We start from the raw sequence: 19,755 nt of genomic DNA, 5'->3' as shown, positions 1-19,755 counted from the left end.
CAGAGCATGCTGGGATACCTGGCGCCATGGACCAAGCTGGCAGTGGGACAAGAGGGCGGGACAAATTCAAAAAATTACTGTGGGGCCTGTACACGACCAATTCATATAGATTTGCATCTGCCCTTCCCCGCCCCACGGCCAGAACACACAGCTGAGCTATCCCTTTAAGGTACTACGCATTTTAGTTCTGATAGTAAGTTAGTTAAAATCGCCTTAATATCAGAATAGGAAAAAACAATCTTCTATCATCCCTTCAGTCACTGAAATCCTGATGAATGTGGGTGCACAAAAACACAGGCACGGAACAGATCATCATGCATACAAGTAATAACACCACAGCCAGGCACACACACAGAAATGTCACTGCACTGTATCACATTTGATATGAATTGCACTGGTGGAAAATGGCCTCTGCTGGCCAGTGTGATTGAGGCAGACTTTCATAGAAGTTGTGGGTCAATATAGAGGGCCATCTTTCTTCCTAATGGGAAACCTATAACAGCAATATAACTCAAATGATAAACTACACCCCTCCCCATCTCCAGCACGATTGCCACCCACCATTACCTCCGGTTGCCATGACAACATGCGGGTTTCTTCAATAAATCAGTATTGCCTGTCAGGTCAATAAGATAAAGTGCTCCATGAATAAGTCATTATAGCAACTGACCCCATGCTGAAATTAATGGTTGTAACAGCTGTAATGCCATGTTTTAAAGCACTGTGTGTGCCAAATGAATGGCCCTGCCGAATGCACTGCTCTCTGCAAGAAACACTGCGTTCCCCCATACAAGAAGAGCACCCAAAGAATCGTCCCTGCCCAGCCCTTCCATTCATACATCACGAGAGTTTTCCAATTTTCTGCTGGTATGTTCTTTTCCTTTTTTCTTTTTTTTTTTTACAAGGATATAAATAAAGTCCCTGCAGCCTGAGCCCAATCGCATTACATGACTGTGAGAGAAACACATGGCTAACAGATTGTCCCTCCAGTCAGCGACACGCAGCGCATTTCAATTACATCTGTGCCGACAGCCTCATAACGACAACGACACAAAGACTGTCTCTTCCTTTGGCTCTGACTGCACCAGAGCAATGCAAAGCCCCCCACACAATCCTACAACCTGATGAGGCATCACTGGGCTCCGTCTTATTCACAGACTGTGCTTGTGCATGTGAGAAAAAAATAGTGTGAGGGAGAAAGAGAGAATGCATTTGTTTATTTTATTGTGTGTGCGTGCTTGCATCTCCACCATATGTGTCTGTACAGTAGAGTATGGATCCATGCATTTCTAGGCAGGAGAGGGGACTCGTCTCTCTTACTGTTCTGCAGTGATGTATCCCTCCTCCTGTGGGGTGCACTGCACTCCCGCCACCTTCACGTTGCCCTCCAGCTCAGAGAAGGACAGACCCAGGTTCAGGCCCTGGATGGTGATCAGTGTGCCCCCTTCCAGAGGTCCAGCAACTGGGCTCACCTACATAAGAGGTAGAAGGAAGTCATAGTAAGATAAGAAAGATTTGACTCGTATCCACAGCTACCATCTAGTCAGTTTTTTCCACCACCAAACTGACTAAGGTTCCTCTCTGACCACAGCTTCATAGTATTAACTTCATACTGAAGACTGTAAGAACTGATATGCATGTTTATTTTTTTTACACATTAGCTTGCTTCAGATTTCAATTTCATTGTTTAATAGTTGTTTGTAAATAGATTTTTAAGTCAAATGCAATTATGTACCCAGTGTTTCCCATTTTGGAGAGTAATGTGGCATTAAGAGAGTTTATCTCCAAAACCATGTAATTAGTCTCAGTTGTTTAGGAGAATCATGTGGTTGTAACAGTTATGCAAAGTCTTTCCAGCTCCAGAGGAATACGATTATGGTGAAACACTAATTCCTGATAAGTCCTGGTTAGAGATGTGACTGAAAATTTTTAAGTTCTGTCACAAAATATCGACTGTTGGCTGCTTCAGTACGAAAAGATTGGTCCTCAAAATGTGTGATATGGTATGTGTCATATTGGTCAAAACCTTAGCACAATCTTTCTAGAAAATGCTAAATCGAATGCAACTGGATTCTTGACTCTTTTGGGGTTTTTGAGCATCTTAAAGCAAATCCACTTGTTTTTAGCACTTCTAGATATATTGTACCATGACCCGGATAACTGAGAATCTTCACACACACTCTAAGCGCAGCGTCTGTGTAATTTCTCTTTAATCTTAGAAAGCAAACATTAAGTAAATTTGTCTTGAGTCTGTGTGAAATACATAACTGGTCCTGACTGGCTTTATTCAAAAGGCATTGAAATACGCAATAATTCAAAACAAACTTTAATGAATAATGCAGTGAATAACAACGCTTTGAGAAACCTATTCACAGTCCTTTTCAATGTAAAGTTAACCATCCCAGCAGGAAACCTTTGGACCTGCAGAGCAGAACAAGAGCAATGCCAGAGCAACACTCCCACCAATCCCGAGCAGCACTCGGTGGTTGATTCATTCTGCTGCAGCTCCTTCAGAAACACTAATAATGTGACAGGGACATCAAAGGCTCCCGGCTCTTTGAAGTGGGAGAGCCTTGCATCTCTGTGCCTGACCCACTGTGCCTCATTCAAGAGAATGAACAGGAGTTTGTGACATAAAAGATCCATCACCACTCTCTAAACAGGCTGAATTCGTTTAGCTGTCAAGCACTTAAGGTATTCAGCCAGCATGGAATAAAATGTGAGATAGTCTCAGGTAAACAGACACTTGGATGGTTGGAAGGCAGCCACAGATAAAATTAGTGTTTGTTGTTGATATTCACAGACTACCTAGTATATGCAACACCGTGTGCTGGCGTACTGTATCCTGATACTGTATTAAGAGGTACAGATGGATGTACAGTTGAAGAAACATGTTTGTGACTAGACATTTATGGGCTATGCGTTTGTTCAAAGCCCTCAGCCTCTATATCTGCCAGTAAAGAAAAAAACAGTATAAATGTTTCAGTAAGAAACAAGAGTCTACAGCCGTACTGGCAGCTCTGTGAAGATGTACTTAGGTACAGCAGTGCTTTGAGCTAAATGCTAACATCAGCATAATGCACACAATGACAAAGCTAACATGCTAATGTTTAGCAGGTATGTTTACTATACTCACCCTCTTAGTTTAGTGTGTTAGTGTGCTAGCATTTGTTAATTAGCACATGAGCTCAAAGTGCAGCTGAGGCTGATGGGAATGCTGTTCGTTTTGCAGTTATTTATTTATAAACCAAAGTATTGGACAACTAGAATTTTTGATCTGATGACAGTGCTAGATAAAAAATCGAGGGATCAAGTTATTACAATTCATCCCGGTGGGGATATGAACGTGTGTTTCGAATTCTATGGGGATCCATCCAATATTTGTTGAGACATTTCACTCAAAACTATAAATGTGAACCCCATGGTGGTGCAAGAGAAAAAATTCAAGGGATATCCAAATTCATTAGGATTCATCCTCTAGGCACCGCAAAGGTCACAAAATATCATGGCAATCTATCTAATACTTGTTGAGATATTCCAGTCTGGACCAAAGTTGCCATCCCTGGAGCCTAAAAACAATCATAATCCCCATATGAACTTTGATTTTTAGTCATAATATATGTATATATATATGTGTATATATGTATAGCAATGAAAATATAGTATACAGTCCTCTAAATCATAAAATAGTACAATTTGAACATATTTTCTACAATCCTAAACTGAAGTCCACCAATCAGACATCACTGTCACATGGTGATGTTAACTACACTCTCTATTTGCTCAGTTGGCAGCCAGAACAGAGTGAAATAACAGAGTCACAGTGACAGTTACAACCTGTACCCATTTAGATATGCCACACACCCTAGTCAATGATCTTGGCTTGTTATTGTTAACAAAACACTTTATACCTCAAACAGGACATTGCTAAATGCATGTGACATCTCCAGCTTCAAGGTTTCTGAGATATCAGTGTCTCTGAACTAATTACTACAGTGTAATTTATTCAGACGCTAATATCTCTGCATCGCCGTGTTAAAGTCTTAAAACCTTTATTGCTCTGTGTTTCTCAGTCTTGATTCCCTACCCGAGAAACTGCTTATTCAAAGTGAAACTACATTCTTAAGTACTTACTTGCCTAAAGAAGGCTACACATTGTGTTTGTATAATTCAAAGACACTATACTTTTATTCTTGGTGGCTTGACTTATTGACTGACTGACTGGGCAACAACCCAAATAAACAACAAACCTCAGTAATGCGTGGGTTGGTACACTTGACATTCCTGGCAGAGAGGTCTAGCCAGCGGCTGGCGTAGGGGGAGATGGGAGGACAGTGCTGCTTCATGGTGCAACGGCCTTCGCCGCTACACCAGCCACACTGGAACTTCCTCTCTGCACGCAGACACATGCCACAGCTGTCCCGCTGGGCACTGCATTTGTAGAGGTGCACTGTGGGAAAACACAGAGGACATCTAGTCATTTTTTTTTTTTTAAATGGGAAGGCATTCCACATACCAGCACTGAGGTTTCTGAGACTACTGGAAAACATAATCACTGCTATTATTAGTTTATAGAAGCAAATGATCAAAACTCGATCAACCAAATAAATTGAATCAACAGTTGGTATTTATAGTCATCTCTAAAAATAACTGACTGCAATAATGCCAACAGTCAACATGTGAACTCCATAAAATACCTTAAAAAAAAGTGTTGGTATAAAATCCTTCTTCGAAGTATTAAGCGAAAAGATGCAGAAGTAATCCAATAAACCTTTCTTTGAAGTCTGTCTCTTACATCCTCTCTCCTGTAAGTAGCCTATGTTTATGCCCATATTAAGTAACTTATTAAGTAAATAAATAATGACAAGACCTGTTAAAATTCATGGCCATCACTGACTCTATCCTTGACTACATGGAGACATTTAATGGAAAATCTACAATGACTACTGACAAACACCTATTTTTTTTGCATGATGATGGAAAGGAAACCAAGAGCAGCCGTGAGAGCGAAACTGAGCAAATATGAAGATTCACCCTTCACCCCTCTGGCATACGAGTGATTGGGTGCTTTTTTGATAACACTCCCTGCTATTGTGAACTTTCTCTTTTGAGAGCCTTGAAGTGCTCTCTATGACCCATCTATCCCCTGTGGATTGAGTGCTTTACACTTCTCTGGCTTGGCAGTGATGGATGGCAGAGGCACCTTTAATCTTCTCGGGATTGTCGATGATGAAATTGCCGTTCCATACGATGGAGAGGTCCACTGCCAGGTCACTGATCTTCACACCCTCGTACATGTACTGAAAAGCAGAAACAGAGAGTGAGGGAGTGTGTGGAAAGTTGATACAAGGAGAAAGAAAGTCAAAGAGAGACGGAGGATAAAGTTAAAAAAAAAAAAAAAAGATACAGAGAAAGTGGGAGAAAATGAGAGGATGAAAGGGTAGCAGAGAGACGAGGCTTTTAACCATCTGTCATTTCTGCCATGGTTGTCTGCTTCTCTCCTCTTTGACATGTAGGGACGCAACCCCTGGATGGGGTGGCCGATCATCCACATCTGAAGAAAATGGCCTTTTCATTCATTGTCATGGAGTAGCAAGGTATGCTTTGCATTGAAATTTGGCCTGTGATTTGCATTGTGCAACAAAACCTCAAAGAAATCTCCTGTATTCATCCCAAACCTACGACTTTCTGTCGGGAACAACACATTTACACTCTGTGAGCACCTAGATGTTAGTCTGACAATTTCCAGTTTACAAGGCGAGGTAAGATTGAAGTCATGCTGAATGTATTTACCTGGTTTCCATTTTCACTTTAGCCATACCTCTATGGAAGCCTACAGGGGACTACATTAAAATGATAATGTAAACTTGAAAATGAACATGTAATAGCATAATAGCATTATAATTTCCCACATATGTATGTTATTTGAGTAAAAATTAAAATAAAAATGCAATAATCCAAATATCATTTTCATTTTCACATACTCTTATGGGTGTTCTATGACCATATTAAAATGAAAATGGAAAAACTGTTTGATATTTAATTTTCAAAGTGGTTCCCTGCTGTACAGTGAACAATATTCAAATGCAATATAAACAATGTAACCTGATTTTCCATTTATGCAAGCAATATTTAAGTCAATTAAAATTAAAATGCAATTTTCTCAGAATTTGAAAATGAAAACGGCATTGACATTTCATTTTCAAAGACTTAACCTGTTGTAAAGAGGACAATATTCAAATGCAATAAGCAAAACAGCACCCCCAGTCTATTGCATTCACATTTACATGTCATCACGCTCTTATGGTGTCAAAATGAATCGATTTGTTTGTTCATGTACAAGTTTTTTAATATAGTCGCCAATAGGCTTCCATATATAGCAATTTTCCTTTCATTCTTCCTTTGTCACTCTCCTCCTTTCCCTCACATGCTTTGCACTTTTCCTCATCACTTTTACTTTCCTCCACTTTCTCCTCAGTATGCTCAACACCTCAGGCGGTATTCAGTGATGTACCCTATGTGCCTTGCCTACACAGCATCCAAGCTGTCTGCCTCATTTGACAGCTGTGAGACTCCCACTGGGAGTGTTTGAGGTCATACCGAGCTGTTCTGGCACTGCACGCTGGTGCTGTTGAAGCGCAGCGCCGTGACACGGTGGCTGACACCCTGCACGTGCACTACGCACTCGTAGCCCCGCTGTCCCGACTGTGGCTGAGGAAGGTTTCGGGCCCTCAGGGTGATGGGTCGGACCTCGCCGGCCGGAATAAGAATTTCACCAGAGTGAAGGAGCTGAGGGCAGTCCTATGAAAACAAAAATACGCATGCAGAAACGTTGTCATCGTACTGTTGAGTGAGGAAAACACGCATATCTCCCTGTTGTCCATCCTGTTAGGTCTTAATATTCTCCATGCATAATACATGAGCAGTATTTACATTACTAGCTTCCCCTCTGGAGATTAATAAAGCCCACTATGCATATACTGTATCTGTCTATCTAGCTGTATGTTGTAATCTGTATTAATACATATGAATGTGTTATATAAACACGAAGGACTAATGTAGCACAGGGATTAAAGGGGCAAATAGATTGCTAATCCGAATATAATTTGCATTCATATGCTATGTGTTATACTTTCCACCATGGTAGGACTATGGTCTGTTTTTAAATATTATACTGCACATTAGATCCTTTAGGACCATATTTTTCTGTACTGTTTGTCAGTGTATTTATTTATTGAATCTTTGGTTCTCTAATTTATTTTTGATAATATTATTATGATAGTTATTTTCTCTGTGGAGCATATTTTTATGCTTCTTAATTGGCTCAATTCTTATTTTCTTCTACCATATTTTATACTGTGAATGTCAGGTTATATTCAAATACTCTACAGTTTTAGTTATAGCTGGGAAAATCTGCTTTGTTTTGGATGTAGGCCTGTTTCAGTGCAACGTTTAAAACATGACTGATGTAAACACACCTTTTACAGCATAGAAAGTATTAATAAGATGTTAATAACAAAGTTAGTCTGGCCTGTGATAGCAAGTTTTGTACTTGCATTTGGATTTTTGCCTTTTAAAGCAAAGGTGTCACATAGTAACTTATAAACGGTGCTCTTGAATGCTACACTTTATCAGCTAATGAAACTGTAACTGCAGTATCTCTGTGTGAATGTGCGTTTACCTCTGAGGCATTGACTCGTCCCTCTTGGAAAGAACAGCTGCTTGGGTCGTGGGTACACAGGTTGCGATATTTACACCAGTGGCAGCGAAAAGTACTGTTTACACAGGACAGGCACCTGCAGGACAAAATGAACACATTAATCATACATGTACACTAAGCCTGTACAATTTAAAAAAAAAAGACTTTCTGTCTACTAAATGCAGAGCAGATCCCTTTTTTTATTTTCTACATCTTCCTCTCCCGAGTAAAGAGGATTGAAAATGGGTGCCTGATAAAGGATTATAGCTTTCTGCTGAATTTATCTTGTCAGTCTGTTACATGTAAAGATCAGATGTCCCCAGTTTCTATGCAGACAGCATGAATGGTAGCCTTTTTCATGTAGATGACAATAAATGACCTTGAGCATGAAGTCTTGGCAGGAGAATAACTACTCAAGTGTCACTGTCACTTAAAGTGCTCTATAAGCAGTGTTATATAAAAAGATGTAGTATATCCAACAAGGGCATACAGTGGCATGGATATGTCAACTACGCATTTCAACAACCTGGATTTTCATTTTATAATTCAGAGATCTTTGCAGTTCCTTGCATTATGTCTCTAACTTTTGATGAAGTAGCCGTGAGGAATACAGCACATTTTAGAGTCACCCGTCCAACTCCGGATTATATGCAAAATCTGGAATGAAAGTGATAACTGGATATTTGATGGGTAGAACTGCACAACATATTTGGCTCAGATTCAGTTGATGCAGCCAGCAGTCAGTTGTGGATTAAAATCAGGCTGAAACAACCCTGTTGGACTGGATTTAATCACATTTCGGTCGGCAAACAGGGAGGTGATGATGATACAACTTCAGGGCGAGAAGTGAGGGGTGAAGTGATGAGAGAACAGAGATGGATGATGCACAGCTGTTGATATACCAACAATTGGAGAGCAGAAAAGTGAACATGTCCTATTTTCCTGGCGGGCTAACTGTAGGCTTTATTGTGTGTATTAGAGGTGTACCACTGTGCAGAAAACAGATCCATGCACTATCGAAGTCTGCTCCTGAATTTAGTCGTGAAATAAGATGAAATCATGAGGAAACTTTTAAACCACTATCAGCTTTCCAATACTGTGGCTTATAGCATGCTACAAATGTCAATAAATGTAGTGCAGCATCATTAAATTTTGATGTTAATTATCTGCCCAGGGCCAATATGGACATAACAATGTGTACTTGTGTGTATGTGTGTGAGAGAGCGAAAGAAATTTTGGAGGTGGGGTATTAATAGAACTGGATGAGCAGGGTGCTGCAATCACTGGATAATTAATTATGGAGGGTGTTGTGATGCTGAGGTAGTGGGGGAGGTGGACTAAGAGGTGCTGGGTTAGGAGTGTGTTGGTCTGAAATAATAATCAGAGGAGTTCACAGGGTCACTCCCCAGCTAATGGAGGCCGTATTGGTGTGGGGCGGATGTGATGAGCTTCCGACTGTTTCTCGCTAATGGCTTAATATGGTTATATCGGGGCATTCATGTTGCAGTCAAAGAGCATTTTGAATAGATGGGATGTGTATCCACTGTGGGCTAATTTCCTGTGTTTAACTATGAATACTCCATCAATCAAATGCACCCTCCCAGAGTGACCTTATTCCTGAATCCAGCTTTTGTGTTCTCATGGTTCAGTATAATTCACGGCACAGTTGAAGTTTAGTGAAGTGTGCATTTAGGGCTGTCAGTTCAAATTGCAGTAACACTTCAAAAAGGGGAAGAAAGTACTACTTTCCCTTCTCTCGGTTGTTACTGTACCACTCATAGAAAGTGGACAAAAATTCCACGATAAAGGACTTTGAAGTAATTAGTTCAAAATTGGGTGATTTGCCCTCCTTGCAGCTTTCGTAATTGTCCTGTGTTGCTGTGAAAACCCATGAAGGGCTGATTTTGAGACTTTTGAGCTGACAAATGCTGCTAATTGGCATTCATCCTAATAAGATCCACCTTTGTCGCAGTGTTTGTAATTGTTATTCAGGCAGACCCGCTCTTGTCAAAGTTTGCTATTTCGGTAAATGCAGTTGACATTAGCATAATGGCTCAAAGTCAAATCATTCATAATCTTCCCTGCCCAGTCAGGAAGCTTATATTGGCAGGGTACAACAGATGAGCATTTAAATAAAGTCCTCTTTAATTTACATTATTTTATCTACCCTCAAGGCACCAGAGCATGGCTAAAAAAATCTCATATCTTACAACAAACACAATTCTCTGATGGGGCCCTGAAGGACAAAACCAAGCTAAAAAGTGGTCTCTGAGTCAATGCTTATCTATTCATGGGTCCTTTGGGAGCTGCTGGCCTACAGCGACACACACCCAGCTACACTAGTGAAGCTGCTCCATCATGATGAACACTGTGGTTTATTAGTTAGCCTCCAGGTGTGAATATGTGTGGGGTAATGCATAAAAAGAGCACCAAATCTTTGATGGATATTTTTTTTTTGAAGATAATTGAGATGTTTTATAATAGCAGGCAAAAAACTGTAGTGTAGTTGTATTTATTTCTGTAGGCAATGAGCCCACAAACTGCCAGTTTAAGTAAAGTCGAAACAGACAGGCCATAGCAAATGCATCATGTTGATTTAAATGAAACCTGACAGATAAATTGAACTCAGAGGTTATCTAACAGCCCGATCTTAAGTGGGGTTGTGAGCATCCGTACATCATTGTCCTAAATTAAGTTGTGCTCTACTATCTATTGAACAAATCAGCTGTGGGGGAAGAGGGAGGGGGTAGTGGCAGCTGGACTCACGTTTGATGTGTGCTGCAGTTGTAGAACTTCACCTCTGTGCTGGCGACTATTTGACCTGTCTCCTTTGAGTTCAGACGAAGCTCCACGCCAGCCCAATCTGAGAGAGAGATGAAGGGAGGGAGGGAGGGAGGGGGGAGGGCAGAGACAAAAACCGCAAGAGCAAAAAAGAGTGAAAAAATGTGGAGAGCAGCATGAAAGAGAGGTAAGAGAGAGAGAGAGAGAGAGAGAAAGGATGGGTGAAAGAATGAAAACAATGAGCGAAAAGAAGAGGTCAAAATGAGAAACAAAATGTTAATACTTTTATCTCACTACTGTAAAGAGCCACCTGGTGCCTGTGTTTCTACAAGAGCACATTGCTGTTGTCGTGTGAAAACCTTCAGTCAGAAACTTCAATTGAGGGATTATGGTATATGCTCAGAGGGATTTCTACAGCGTCTCGGTACTTATCTAATTCTTTGGATAAACAAAAAATGCAAGTTGGTCAGTCTGAAAGAAGACTGATTTTGTTGGTGTCTGGAATATTGATATTTTGGAGGTTTTCCACTTGACATTGGCAACATCCTCTATTTGTGCATTCATGCCGTACAAATTTACTGTACTATCTTACTTTATTTTTTATTTAGTTTTGTATCAGAGCTCACCTTGTCCCTCTGGTATCTGAGGGACCTCCTTCCCAGCCGGGGACAGACACATAACCCTGTTCCCGTTGACGTGACCCTCCACTTCGGCCTGCTGGCCAAATGAACAGGTGATCCCGGCAGAAAGGTCTGGAACATTATTCACCTCTAGCAGCAGCTAAGAAAGGAAAGCAGAGGGACAGAATTTCATAGACCGAACTAGAAACTGACTTGGTACAACAAAACATTTTACTGTATGTTTATTTTATCACTGACTTAAAGAAATAGTTGTGTTTTTTGGGAAATATGCTTATCTTACTATAAGTTAGATGAGATAAGATTGATACCACTCTCATATTTGTCGGTTAAATGTGAAGTTCCAACTAGGAGACAATTAGCTTAGTTTGCCATAAAGACTGGAAACAGGGAGAAACAGCTAGCCTGGCTCAGTCCAAGGGTAACAAAATCGGCACCTCTAAAGCTCACTAATTAATATCTTATATCTCGTTGGGGTAATCTGCGTAAAAACAACAAAACTGACTCCAGGAAGTCACTGTGCCCGGCAAAGAAATAATCCGGCACACAAAACCCAATAAAACCTCAACTTGTCAGTCGTTGTTTTGGTACGGATTAAAAAACAAGATATATAACGTGTAAATTAATGAGTTTTAGAGGTGCTGGTAGGCATCATCTGTTGACAATGCCAGGCTAGCTTTTTCTCCTTTTTTCCAATCTGTTTCCAATCTAACCTACATAAAGACCACTAACCATCTCCTGGCTCCAGCTTCATGTTTAACGGATTGACATGGGAGTGATATCGATCTTCTCATTTCTTCAGCGTATTTCCCAAAATGTTTCTTTAACATAATGATCCTCAGCTCCTACTGTGCTTTGCTCCTCTGTGCTCTTGCTTCTGTACAAAAACAGCTGAATTAAGCTTTTAGGAAATGTAATCAACCTTTTGGCAGATGCATCAGAGATGCAGACAGGGTTGCTCACTGCTACAAAAACAACTCCCACCTATTTTTTTTTTCCACATTTGTTTCCCATCCCACAGAACATGTGTTATAACCAAAATAAGCAGAGTGGATGCCCTACAGGGAGAATCTCTATTCTCTCACTTCACCTCTTGCCAAACTAATCTTCTCTCCCAGGCTTATACTTACTGTACATGTGGCTGTACAAGGCTACTCACAGTGATTGCTCATAAACATGGGCATTGTGAGTGGAGTGACAGCACAGTGATTGGTAGTATGATAAGCAGACTCACAGGGACACTATGTGCTGATACGGCAATGCTGTCCGGGTGAGCGATAACCTTCACACAGCGGTCAATGTCAGTAGCAAAACGGAAGATCTCATCCGCCCTCTGACACCGATCCCTCCTCGAGCACCTGTAGAGCAAGAGTAACTCGTGATTAAAAATGTGTCAAATAGTGCAGCAAGTTTACTGATGAATACGTCAAACTCTGACAGTGATATTTATGTTTGTACAACCTGCAGGAATAACGGCGCAAATACTGTCAGAGTCAAAGTTAAGGTGATATCTGTAGTCAACAATAACTGCTCCCTGCATCATATTATGAAATCAGGACAGAAATATTCCGGTGATATCAATTCAAAGCAATACTAATATACTTTCTTTACATACTATAGAATTGTGCATGAATAGATTGTTACTGAACATGGTTGTCTACTGCACATGGCTGCCGGTCAGGTTCTTGAGCAATCCCCTTGCAATTCCCTTTACATTTTAACTATGCATTTCTGCAGAGCAAATTAACCTGAGTACAGCAGTAGAATAAGCTTCAACTCCATCCCAACGGGCAATTAAAAGTAAGAAGTGAAAAGGCTGGCACCATAGTGACCCTGGTGTTATCTTTTAAGAGGGAGGTACAAAGAAAAGTACATTTAGAGGAAGAGGAAGAGTGGATTTTTTTAACTTTTAGAAATTTGTTCAGCTTTAGAAATGGGGATTTGTTGTTGAGACTGGTTTTAATGTGGTTGTACTGATACTGATTCCTTTGAAAGAGGCATTACGGGAGTTGCAGGCTCAGATAGTAACAGGCTGGCTGTACTTAAACACAAACACTGCATTAAAAAGATTGAGAGTCTCTCATCTGTACTGTTGAATCATTATAGCGAACTCGGAGAGTATTTTGGACGTGCACCATGGTCTCTTTCTTTTAAATGTGTAATGCGCACAGCGAGGGGAGACAGTATTTAATACACTCGCAGATACCGCTGAGGGGGTGGCACCTCCTGAGAGAGCTCAAAGAGCACCGAGGCCTCTGCTGTAATTACAGCACAATATAAAGGCGGAATGGAAACGCGGTGACAGCTGTTGCTGGCTCGCCTCCTTGAGGCAGACCAGAGCCACAGGAGTATAGACGGTCACCTTCTGACCGCTCATCAGCTGAAGTGCCTCCAAAAAAAAAATGGACGCCTTTCTTCTTGGGCTGTCTTTCATTGCCTTTTATTTTACCTCTTTTATTCATCGTGTTTTGTCTGAAGGACCCATTCGTTCCCTTTTCCTTCAGGCTTTTTACATGTTCAGCAATACCCCCCCAAACACACACACTCTGTCAGATAGGTGCTTTTTGGTGCACTGTGCCAGGGGTGGGAAAGTGAGATCCTAAAAGAGATCCTTCATGACACTCTGTGAGACTCATTCAGAGGCAAGAAAAAGACCCCAATCTGGATTTAATAGACAGAAAAATAAAGTAGCCTCATTCTTCTGTGTGAGAGATCATGATTCACTTTGGGTTACTTGAGGGAACAGCAGCATCTCTTCACTGATAAGTGTAAGACATTAATTTAAATAAACTGCGCAATGGGACTCGCAGACAAAGTCAGCACTCAGGAAAAAGGGGAAAACAACTGTTTAATTAGGTAATTTAGATTAAAAAAACATTTTTTTTTCTTCACACTTCACCGGCAAGAGCTGCAATTTAAATAATGCTGATTATCATCAAGATATTGCTTGCTGAAATGCAGACGTCATACGATGAGACAGGGGTAAATCCCTCGCTGAGGTCAGCTTCAAACACAGCAGGCTGGTTAAGAAACACAGGGTTTTAATCTCCTGAATCCCCTTTGCTCCATATCGAGGTATTATGCAAGCTAACCTGGGGGTCAGATAATTAAGATGGAAGAGATAAGCTTGCTCCGCCATTTCCAAAATGCTCCCCTGGTATGTAGAGGTGCAGTTGGTAGACCCGCTGCGACTGCCAGGCTAATCCCTCCCTCCTCCATTTACACCAGTTGTCCTCTCGCCTAACAAACAATAAAATCTGGTGGGCATGCAGCTTCTGCTGTCCTAAATAGCGCTATTTAAGAGGGATCACACTGTCCAACAACCACTTCCTGCTTTTCTGTTTTTCCCGCCAGCTGTTGATAATGGTGAACTCTTGGGAGCACAATCATTCTTTTATGTTAAACTGCACAAATCATATGACCATGTGCTTAGCCTTATTTATAGCCTCCTACTAGCTGTTTGGTAAACAGTAATGTTGTTTTTTTTTAATCTCTTGTGATGTGATGTGTGAATGTGAGGAGGAGAGGAAGGAGCTGACTCACATGTTATACAGGACACACCAGCCACAGTGGGGGTCACCAGAGCTCAGACATTCTGCACATGTGCCGTACTGCTCGCAGGCCTCCACGGGGACCTGGGCCACCTAAACCAAAGGAATCATAGTGTTAAAATGTTGAAATAGCATATAGTGAAAAAGATGAACCAGTATAAATGAAATCAGACAGTCTCAGCACAAAAGGTTAGAAGGTTTTCAAAGAGAAAATAAATATTGCATCCATCTCTCAATATATATCATTTCAACAACATTTTTGGCATCATGCTTGAGTTTACATCAACCCAATTTAGAACTTGTGTTGTGTAACATGATCCATATTTTGCAGTCTTAAAAGAATATGCGAACATTTAGCAATTCACAAATTCTTCACCACAAATGTATTAGAAACAAATAGACGTGATTCATGGATCCATGAATCCAGACAGATTTTAAGTATAAGAGCCATTGCAGGTACCTGAATACAGTATAAGTTAGGTAGTACAATGAAAGTTACATAACTGTCCTGCAACTTTCAAGGAGCGGTTGTATTGACTGTTCCCAGGATCTGAAGTTCATTTGATGATTATAAAAGAGGTGCTGGGTTAGGAGTGTCTGAAATAATAATCACAGGAGAAGAAGGAGGAGAAGATATAAAGAGATATGACTGAAGTCCTCACTTTCCCTCTAAAGTAACACTAATTTTATCAATGAGGAAGGAAACTCTGGACACCAGAAAGCTCTGCTCTGGACCAACTTAAAATATCTTGGGTTTAACCCACTAACCAGACAATCAACAGAAAATGAATCAGCAAGTATTTTGTCCATTATTTCAGTCATTTCTCAAGCAAAAATGTCAAACATGTTCTGGTTCCAGCTCCTCTAATGAGAGTATTTACTGCTTTTCTTTGTTTTATATCAGTGTAACTTGAACATTTGTGGGTTTTGGACTGTTGGTCGGTTAAAACAAAACATTTAAAGATTCCACCTCGGGCTCCTTGGCTGACATTTTGCAGACAAAACTTACAAAATTTAATTAGTCCATCGAGAAAATTACTCAACAATGAAAATAACCGTTTATTCCTCCCTGATTGGTATTCATTATTTATACACTTTATGCTAGTGAAAGAGTGAGCAAAGCATTTTGCGAATGCTTCTTCAGACTCACTTGTTAGTTAGTAGAACAAATCCCAGGTGTGATGTATGGGACTCAACTGGGATCACATGCTCCACATACATTACATAGTGTGGAGAAACACAATAATAAGCAAATTGCCACACAGTCTGCCGTCTTAAAAATTTCAATAAATATAATTATATGCTGGAAATCAAATATACATGCAGGCTATGCAAATCTACTGTACAATTTCACCCACAAAATACACTTGTAATCCAAAAAGAACTAGACAGAAGTACAGTAAGACTCACTTTCATTTTGTTTGACCAGCACAGGTTTAAATTATACTGCTGGGCAGAGGTCTCTGGATTTTTAACACTACTTTTATGCAAATGCAAATCTCTTGCTTTGAGTTTCCAACCCTCAGTGTGACAAAAGTTAAAAATGGCTGCCAAGAAGTGGAAATAAGGTCAACGAAGGGACTCCTAAAAACTTGGTATTTCACCCGGGGGCGGTGCCTTGCATCACAATGTCATGTGCCCGATGCGCATTCTCGGCTGATCGCATTGGGTCATCTTGTGACTTTTTGGATATGCCAGCAAAAAAGTTGTTTATTAACCTAATATTTGCCTTAACGCCAAGATTAAATCTAAAGGAGACCTCACGCCTAACTGTAACTTCAAACAGAGATGATTTTTTATTTTGTTGTGATCATCGATTAACAAAGATACAATTTTTGCTCCTTGTACTGCTGGCACGGCTGCAACCGTGACTAGACTTCCCTGCAGATTTTCGAATGACTTTTACCTGACTGTTGATAAATTCTCAAATTGACCATCATAATGTTATACTGGAAAATATGTACAACTAAACTGAGCTAAAAGGTATTGACATTTAGATGGACTAAATTATGTCCGACAACAAAAATCTACTCAGATGGGGGGTCTGTATTCTGATATCAATGTAGTATCTTGCATCAATAGATGCCTGGCTCAAAGGGGTTTACAAGGCAGGCTGTCAATTTCCATGTACATAAGTGTGAGAAAAAATATACAAATTATAGGAAAACATGAATAGTATATTGTGTATGCCTTCATACTTGACATGCACCAAATAAACTGATCTCATATTCTATGCATGTATTATTCAGTCTAGTTTGCCTTATTTTCCAAGCTTTAGAAATAAAACTAGCGCATACTTTGCCACTCAGTCCAACTTCTCATTTTCATCAAACCAAAATAATTCAGATTATCATGAAGTAGACTACAATAAATGTAAGTGCAATTTTTTTTCATCATCTCCCACAGGTCACAGACTAAATACACTCTACCTTCCTCACTTACGTACTTCTAATGCCAGTGGACATAGCGTAGGGTCCCACACCAAAAGGTTATTGTTCTAACTATTTTAGGGTCCTTAGCATGGAGAAGTTTGGGAACTCCTCACCAAACTACATTTCTGTTGGTGCAATCTCCAGAGGCAGTGCATGCTGCAACTCCTTGAGTCTCATAATTTGGATATAATAGTGTTTGTCAAAACATGTCATTAAAAGTAACCCTATCTTACATCAAGATGCTCAGCCCATATGGGCTTACAAGGCACACAAGAATTATTTCCATGTATACAGATGTGACACCAAATATACTAATTATAGGAATACTTTAATAGAATATTATGTAGCCTATATGTTCATATATAACCCCTCTCACATTCAATGCATGTATTATTCAGTGTAGTTTCTCTGATCACCCTGAGACCCTTCATATTTCACACCATGCCTGTATGAAGATTTCACTTTGCGTATGTGCATGTCTCTCTCTCATACTGCTGCAGCATTTCACCCATTTGTGAGAGACAAAACGAAAAGCAAATTAAAAGTAGTAACCTACATTATTTGTACAAAACGAACCTAACTCACCCTCCATCGTGGAAAATTCATGAACGTGCACTCAGAGCACAGGCTGAGACAGTCACAGAGCTCGCCGAAGTGTGCGCTGCTACGTCCTGAAAAACCACGCCCATCCGGGTGAAATACCGAGTTTTTAGGGAGTTCCAGTCAACAAAGGGGAGCAACCAAAACATTCTGATATAATAATAAGCAGCTCTGATGAGGAGGGACCAAAGCTCATTTCATCATGTCTACTTTTCAATATATGGCCTACATATATACGGTACGTCCTTATCACATACAGACCTTTGTTGAATATCCCAGAAGAAAATCCCTTTTTTTCTACTTCTTGCTGCTGAGACAAATTTGCAACATGCAGTTTTATGGCTCTGCCCACATGAGGAACTGTCTGATTTTTATTTCTCAGATGCCAGAAAGCACATTAAATGACACCACAGCTAATTGACGAGCATTTTTGCAGCAATTTTTGTATTTAGCTTTTCTTTATAACATATTCTTCCCTCTCGAAGCATGATGATTGTTGTACTTCTGCATCGGTATTCACTCCGTGAGCACACAGTATAGATTTATGCTGTCATTACTACACTTTTTACACACACAGGAGCACACATAAGCAAAAAGATGTGTTCACACTGACAGACAGACAACCACACACTCAACTTCTGCCGCCACTTCCATGCATGAATGTCTGGCAAAGCATAAGCTCTCCATTAGCTGCTGTGAGAGTCACTTCTGTCGCGCAGCCAGCACCACCCCTGAATACAAAACCAGGTTAGAGCTGCAGCCTGAGCCTGCCTATTTTATACTTTGTTATTATTCTAGGACTGGACGTATGATGCAAGCAATTTCCTGATGTAAGCAATCACAAATGAAGAGTGGATTATGGATTAGAGTGTCTCCGGTGCTCTTGATAGCATGAGTGGGTGCTCTCTCAGGTCTGTGTTGGCAAAATGGATTATCTACTGCTCCCTATGAAATAACTTTCTCTCTTTTTTTTCCTGCAGTTCAGAGCCCATTCGGTGCATTCCATTAGCAAAATGATTTTGTAGCGCGGGAGGGGTGAGGGCTCTAAGTCCATATCTGACGCAGTAGGAATAATCCATGAATTGTTGTGGACTGGAGCTCGTCTAAACTAACAAAGTTGGTCTGTGGCCGTTTAGACAGCGTGACCTTTACAAGGAGAAAGCTGCATCTTCTGCTTTCTGCTGCCCGACTAAGAATCAAATGTGAAGCTCTGGCTGCACATCAGGGTTGATTTGTTTAGTGGAACTGACCTGAACAAGAACACACCGTGTTGAATCCAAATAAGATCAAAAGACATGTCCTTAGGTTTTATTTTCACAAGGTCTTAAAATGATAGCAGCTCAATATGTGGATTAGCATCAGTCTCCCTCTTTCTTAATTAAATTGTATGGTATTTATGTTATTTAGTCTACTACATACTATATGCACTCTCATCCTCTATATACGATCGTACATCAGTTAAACCTTTACAGTCATTTCATGTTTAATGTACTCTAGAGGCTATGAGTCACAGTATTTAGCATTTCTTATCAAGCTTTTGTTTGCCTTCTCCACTCTGAGATAATTTCAGGAGAAACTGATAAAGCAAATGCAGAAAACCAATGAAAATCCTCTGTTCCAGAGGCAATTTCAGTCTGGCTGGTTTTTAATGTTTTTCAGTATTGTATCATGGCAAGGCCGGATGATCACGTACTATTTCAGCTTTGGGAATTACTAAATCTTTATCTTTCCACAACATCTGGGATTCCCTTACACTAATGCTTGATCTTATCATTTTACCAGTTCGCTATCGTTTTAACACTTTCATCCGGATTTACTAGAACTTTATAAACACTGTCAGATGAGCAAACCGGCTTTTAGACCTCTGCACTGCTGTCATCCTGTATCCTCAGTGTGGCTCTGGGAAATCCACAGCCGTCACATGACTGTTTGCATCATGTGACAGCTAGAGATTTCAGGGGATTTCAGGTCATATGCAGCATTTTGTGTTTTTAGAATTCAGCATAACAGGAAATTAATAACTTGTTTCCACAAATTGTTATACCACAAGTTTA

The 19,755-nt window shown here is 40.3% G+C and overlaps 1 protein-coding gene and 1 long non-coding RNA gene across 5 annotated transcripts in view; one reads left to right on the top strand and one right to left on the bottom strand.

The window, feature by feature from the left end:
- LOC137181141 (uncharacterized) overlaps nt 1-19,755 on the top strand; it is a 113,060-nt gene that overhangs the window by 57,675 nt on the left and 35,630 nt on the right. The window contains exons 6-7 of one of the 3 annotated variants that reach the window (XR_010928122.1): nt 5,517-5,597; nt 6,479-6,575. The exons of 1 other annotated variant lie outside the window; for it this stretch is intronic. This is a non-coding gene — a long non-coding RNA (uncharacterized lncRNA). Of the gene's footprint in view, nt 1-5,516; nt 5,598-6,478; nt 6,576-11,088; nt 11,178-19,755 lie in introns of those variants that run through there. One more of the 3 variants, XR_010928123.1, reaches the window with a different exon arrangement.
- LOC137181136 (plexin-A2-like) overlaps nt 1-19,755 on the bottom strand; it is a 78,831-nt gene that overhangs the window by 26,017 nt on the left and 33,059 nt on the right. For both annotated transcript variants that reach the window (XM_067586556.1, XM_067586557.1), the window contains 9 exons: nt 14,662-14,762; nt 12,353-12,476; nt 11,107-11,260; nt 10,466-10,562; nt 7,682-7,796; nt 6,601-6,801; nt 5,204-5,300; nt 4,251-4,450; nt 1,321-1,472 (listed from right to left, as the gene is read on the bottom strand). In XM_067586556.1, the coding sequence (XP_067442657.1) occupies nt 1,321-1,472; nt 4,251-4,450; nt 5,204-5,300; nt 6,601-6,801; nt 7,682-7,796; nt 10,466-10,562; nt 11,107-11,260; nt 12,353-12,476; nt 14,662-14,762 (1,241 nt within the window). The remainder of the gene's footprint in view (nt 1-1,320; nt 1,473-4,250; nt 4,451-5,203; nt 5,301-6,600; nt 6,802-7,681; nt 7,797-10,465; nt 10,563-11,106; nt 11,261-12,352; nt 12,477-14,661; nt 14,763-19,755) is intronic.

The sequence above is a fragment of the Thunnus thynnus genome, chromosome 4, assembly GCF_963924715.1.
Source record: "Thunnus thynnus chromosome 4, fThuThy2.1, whole genome shotgun sequence".
NCBI lineage: Eukaryota > Metazoa > Chordata > Actinopteri > Scombriformes > Scombridae > Thunnus > Thunnus thynnus.
This window is presented reverse-complemented; position numbering and strand designations above follow the sequence as displayed.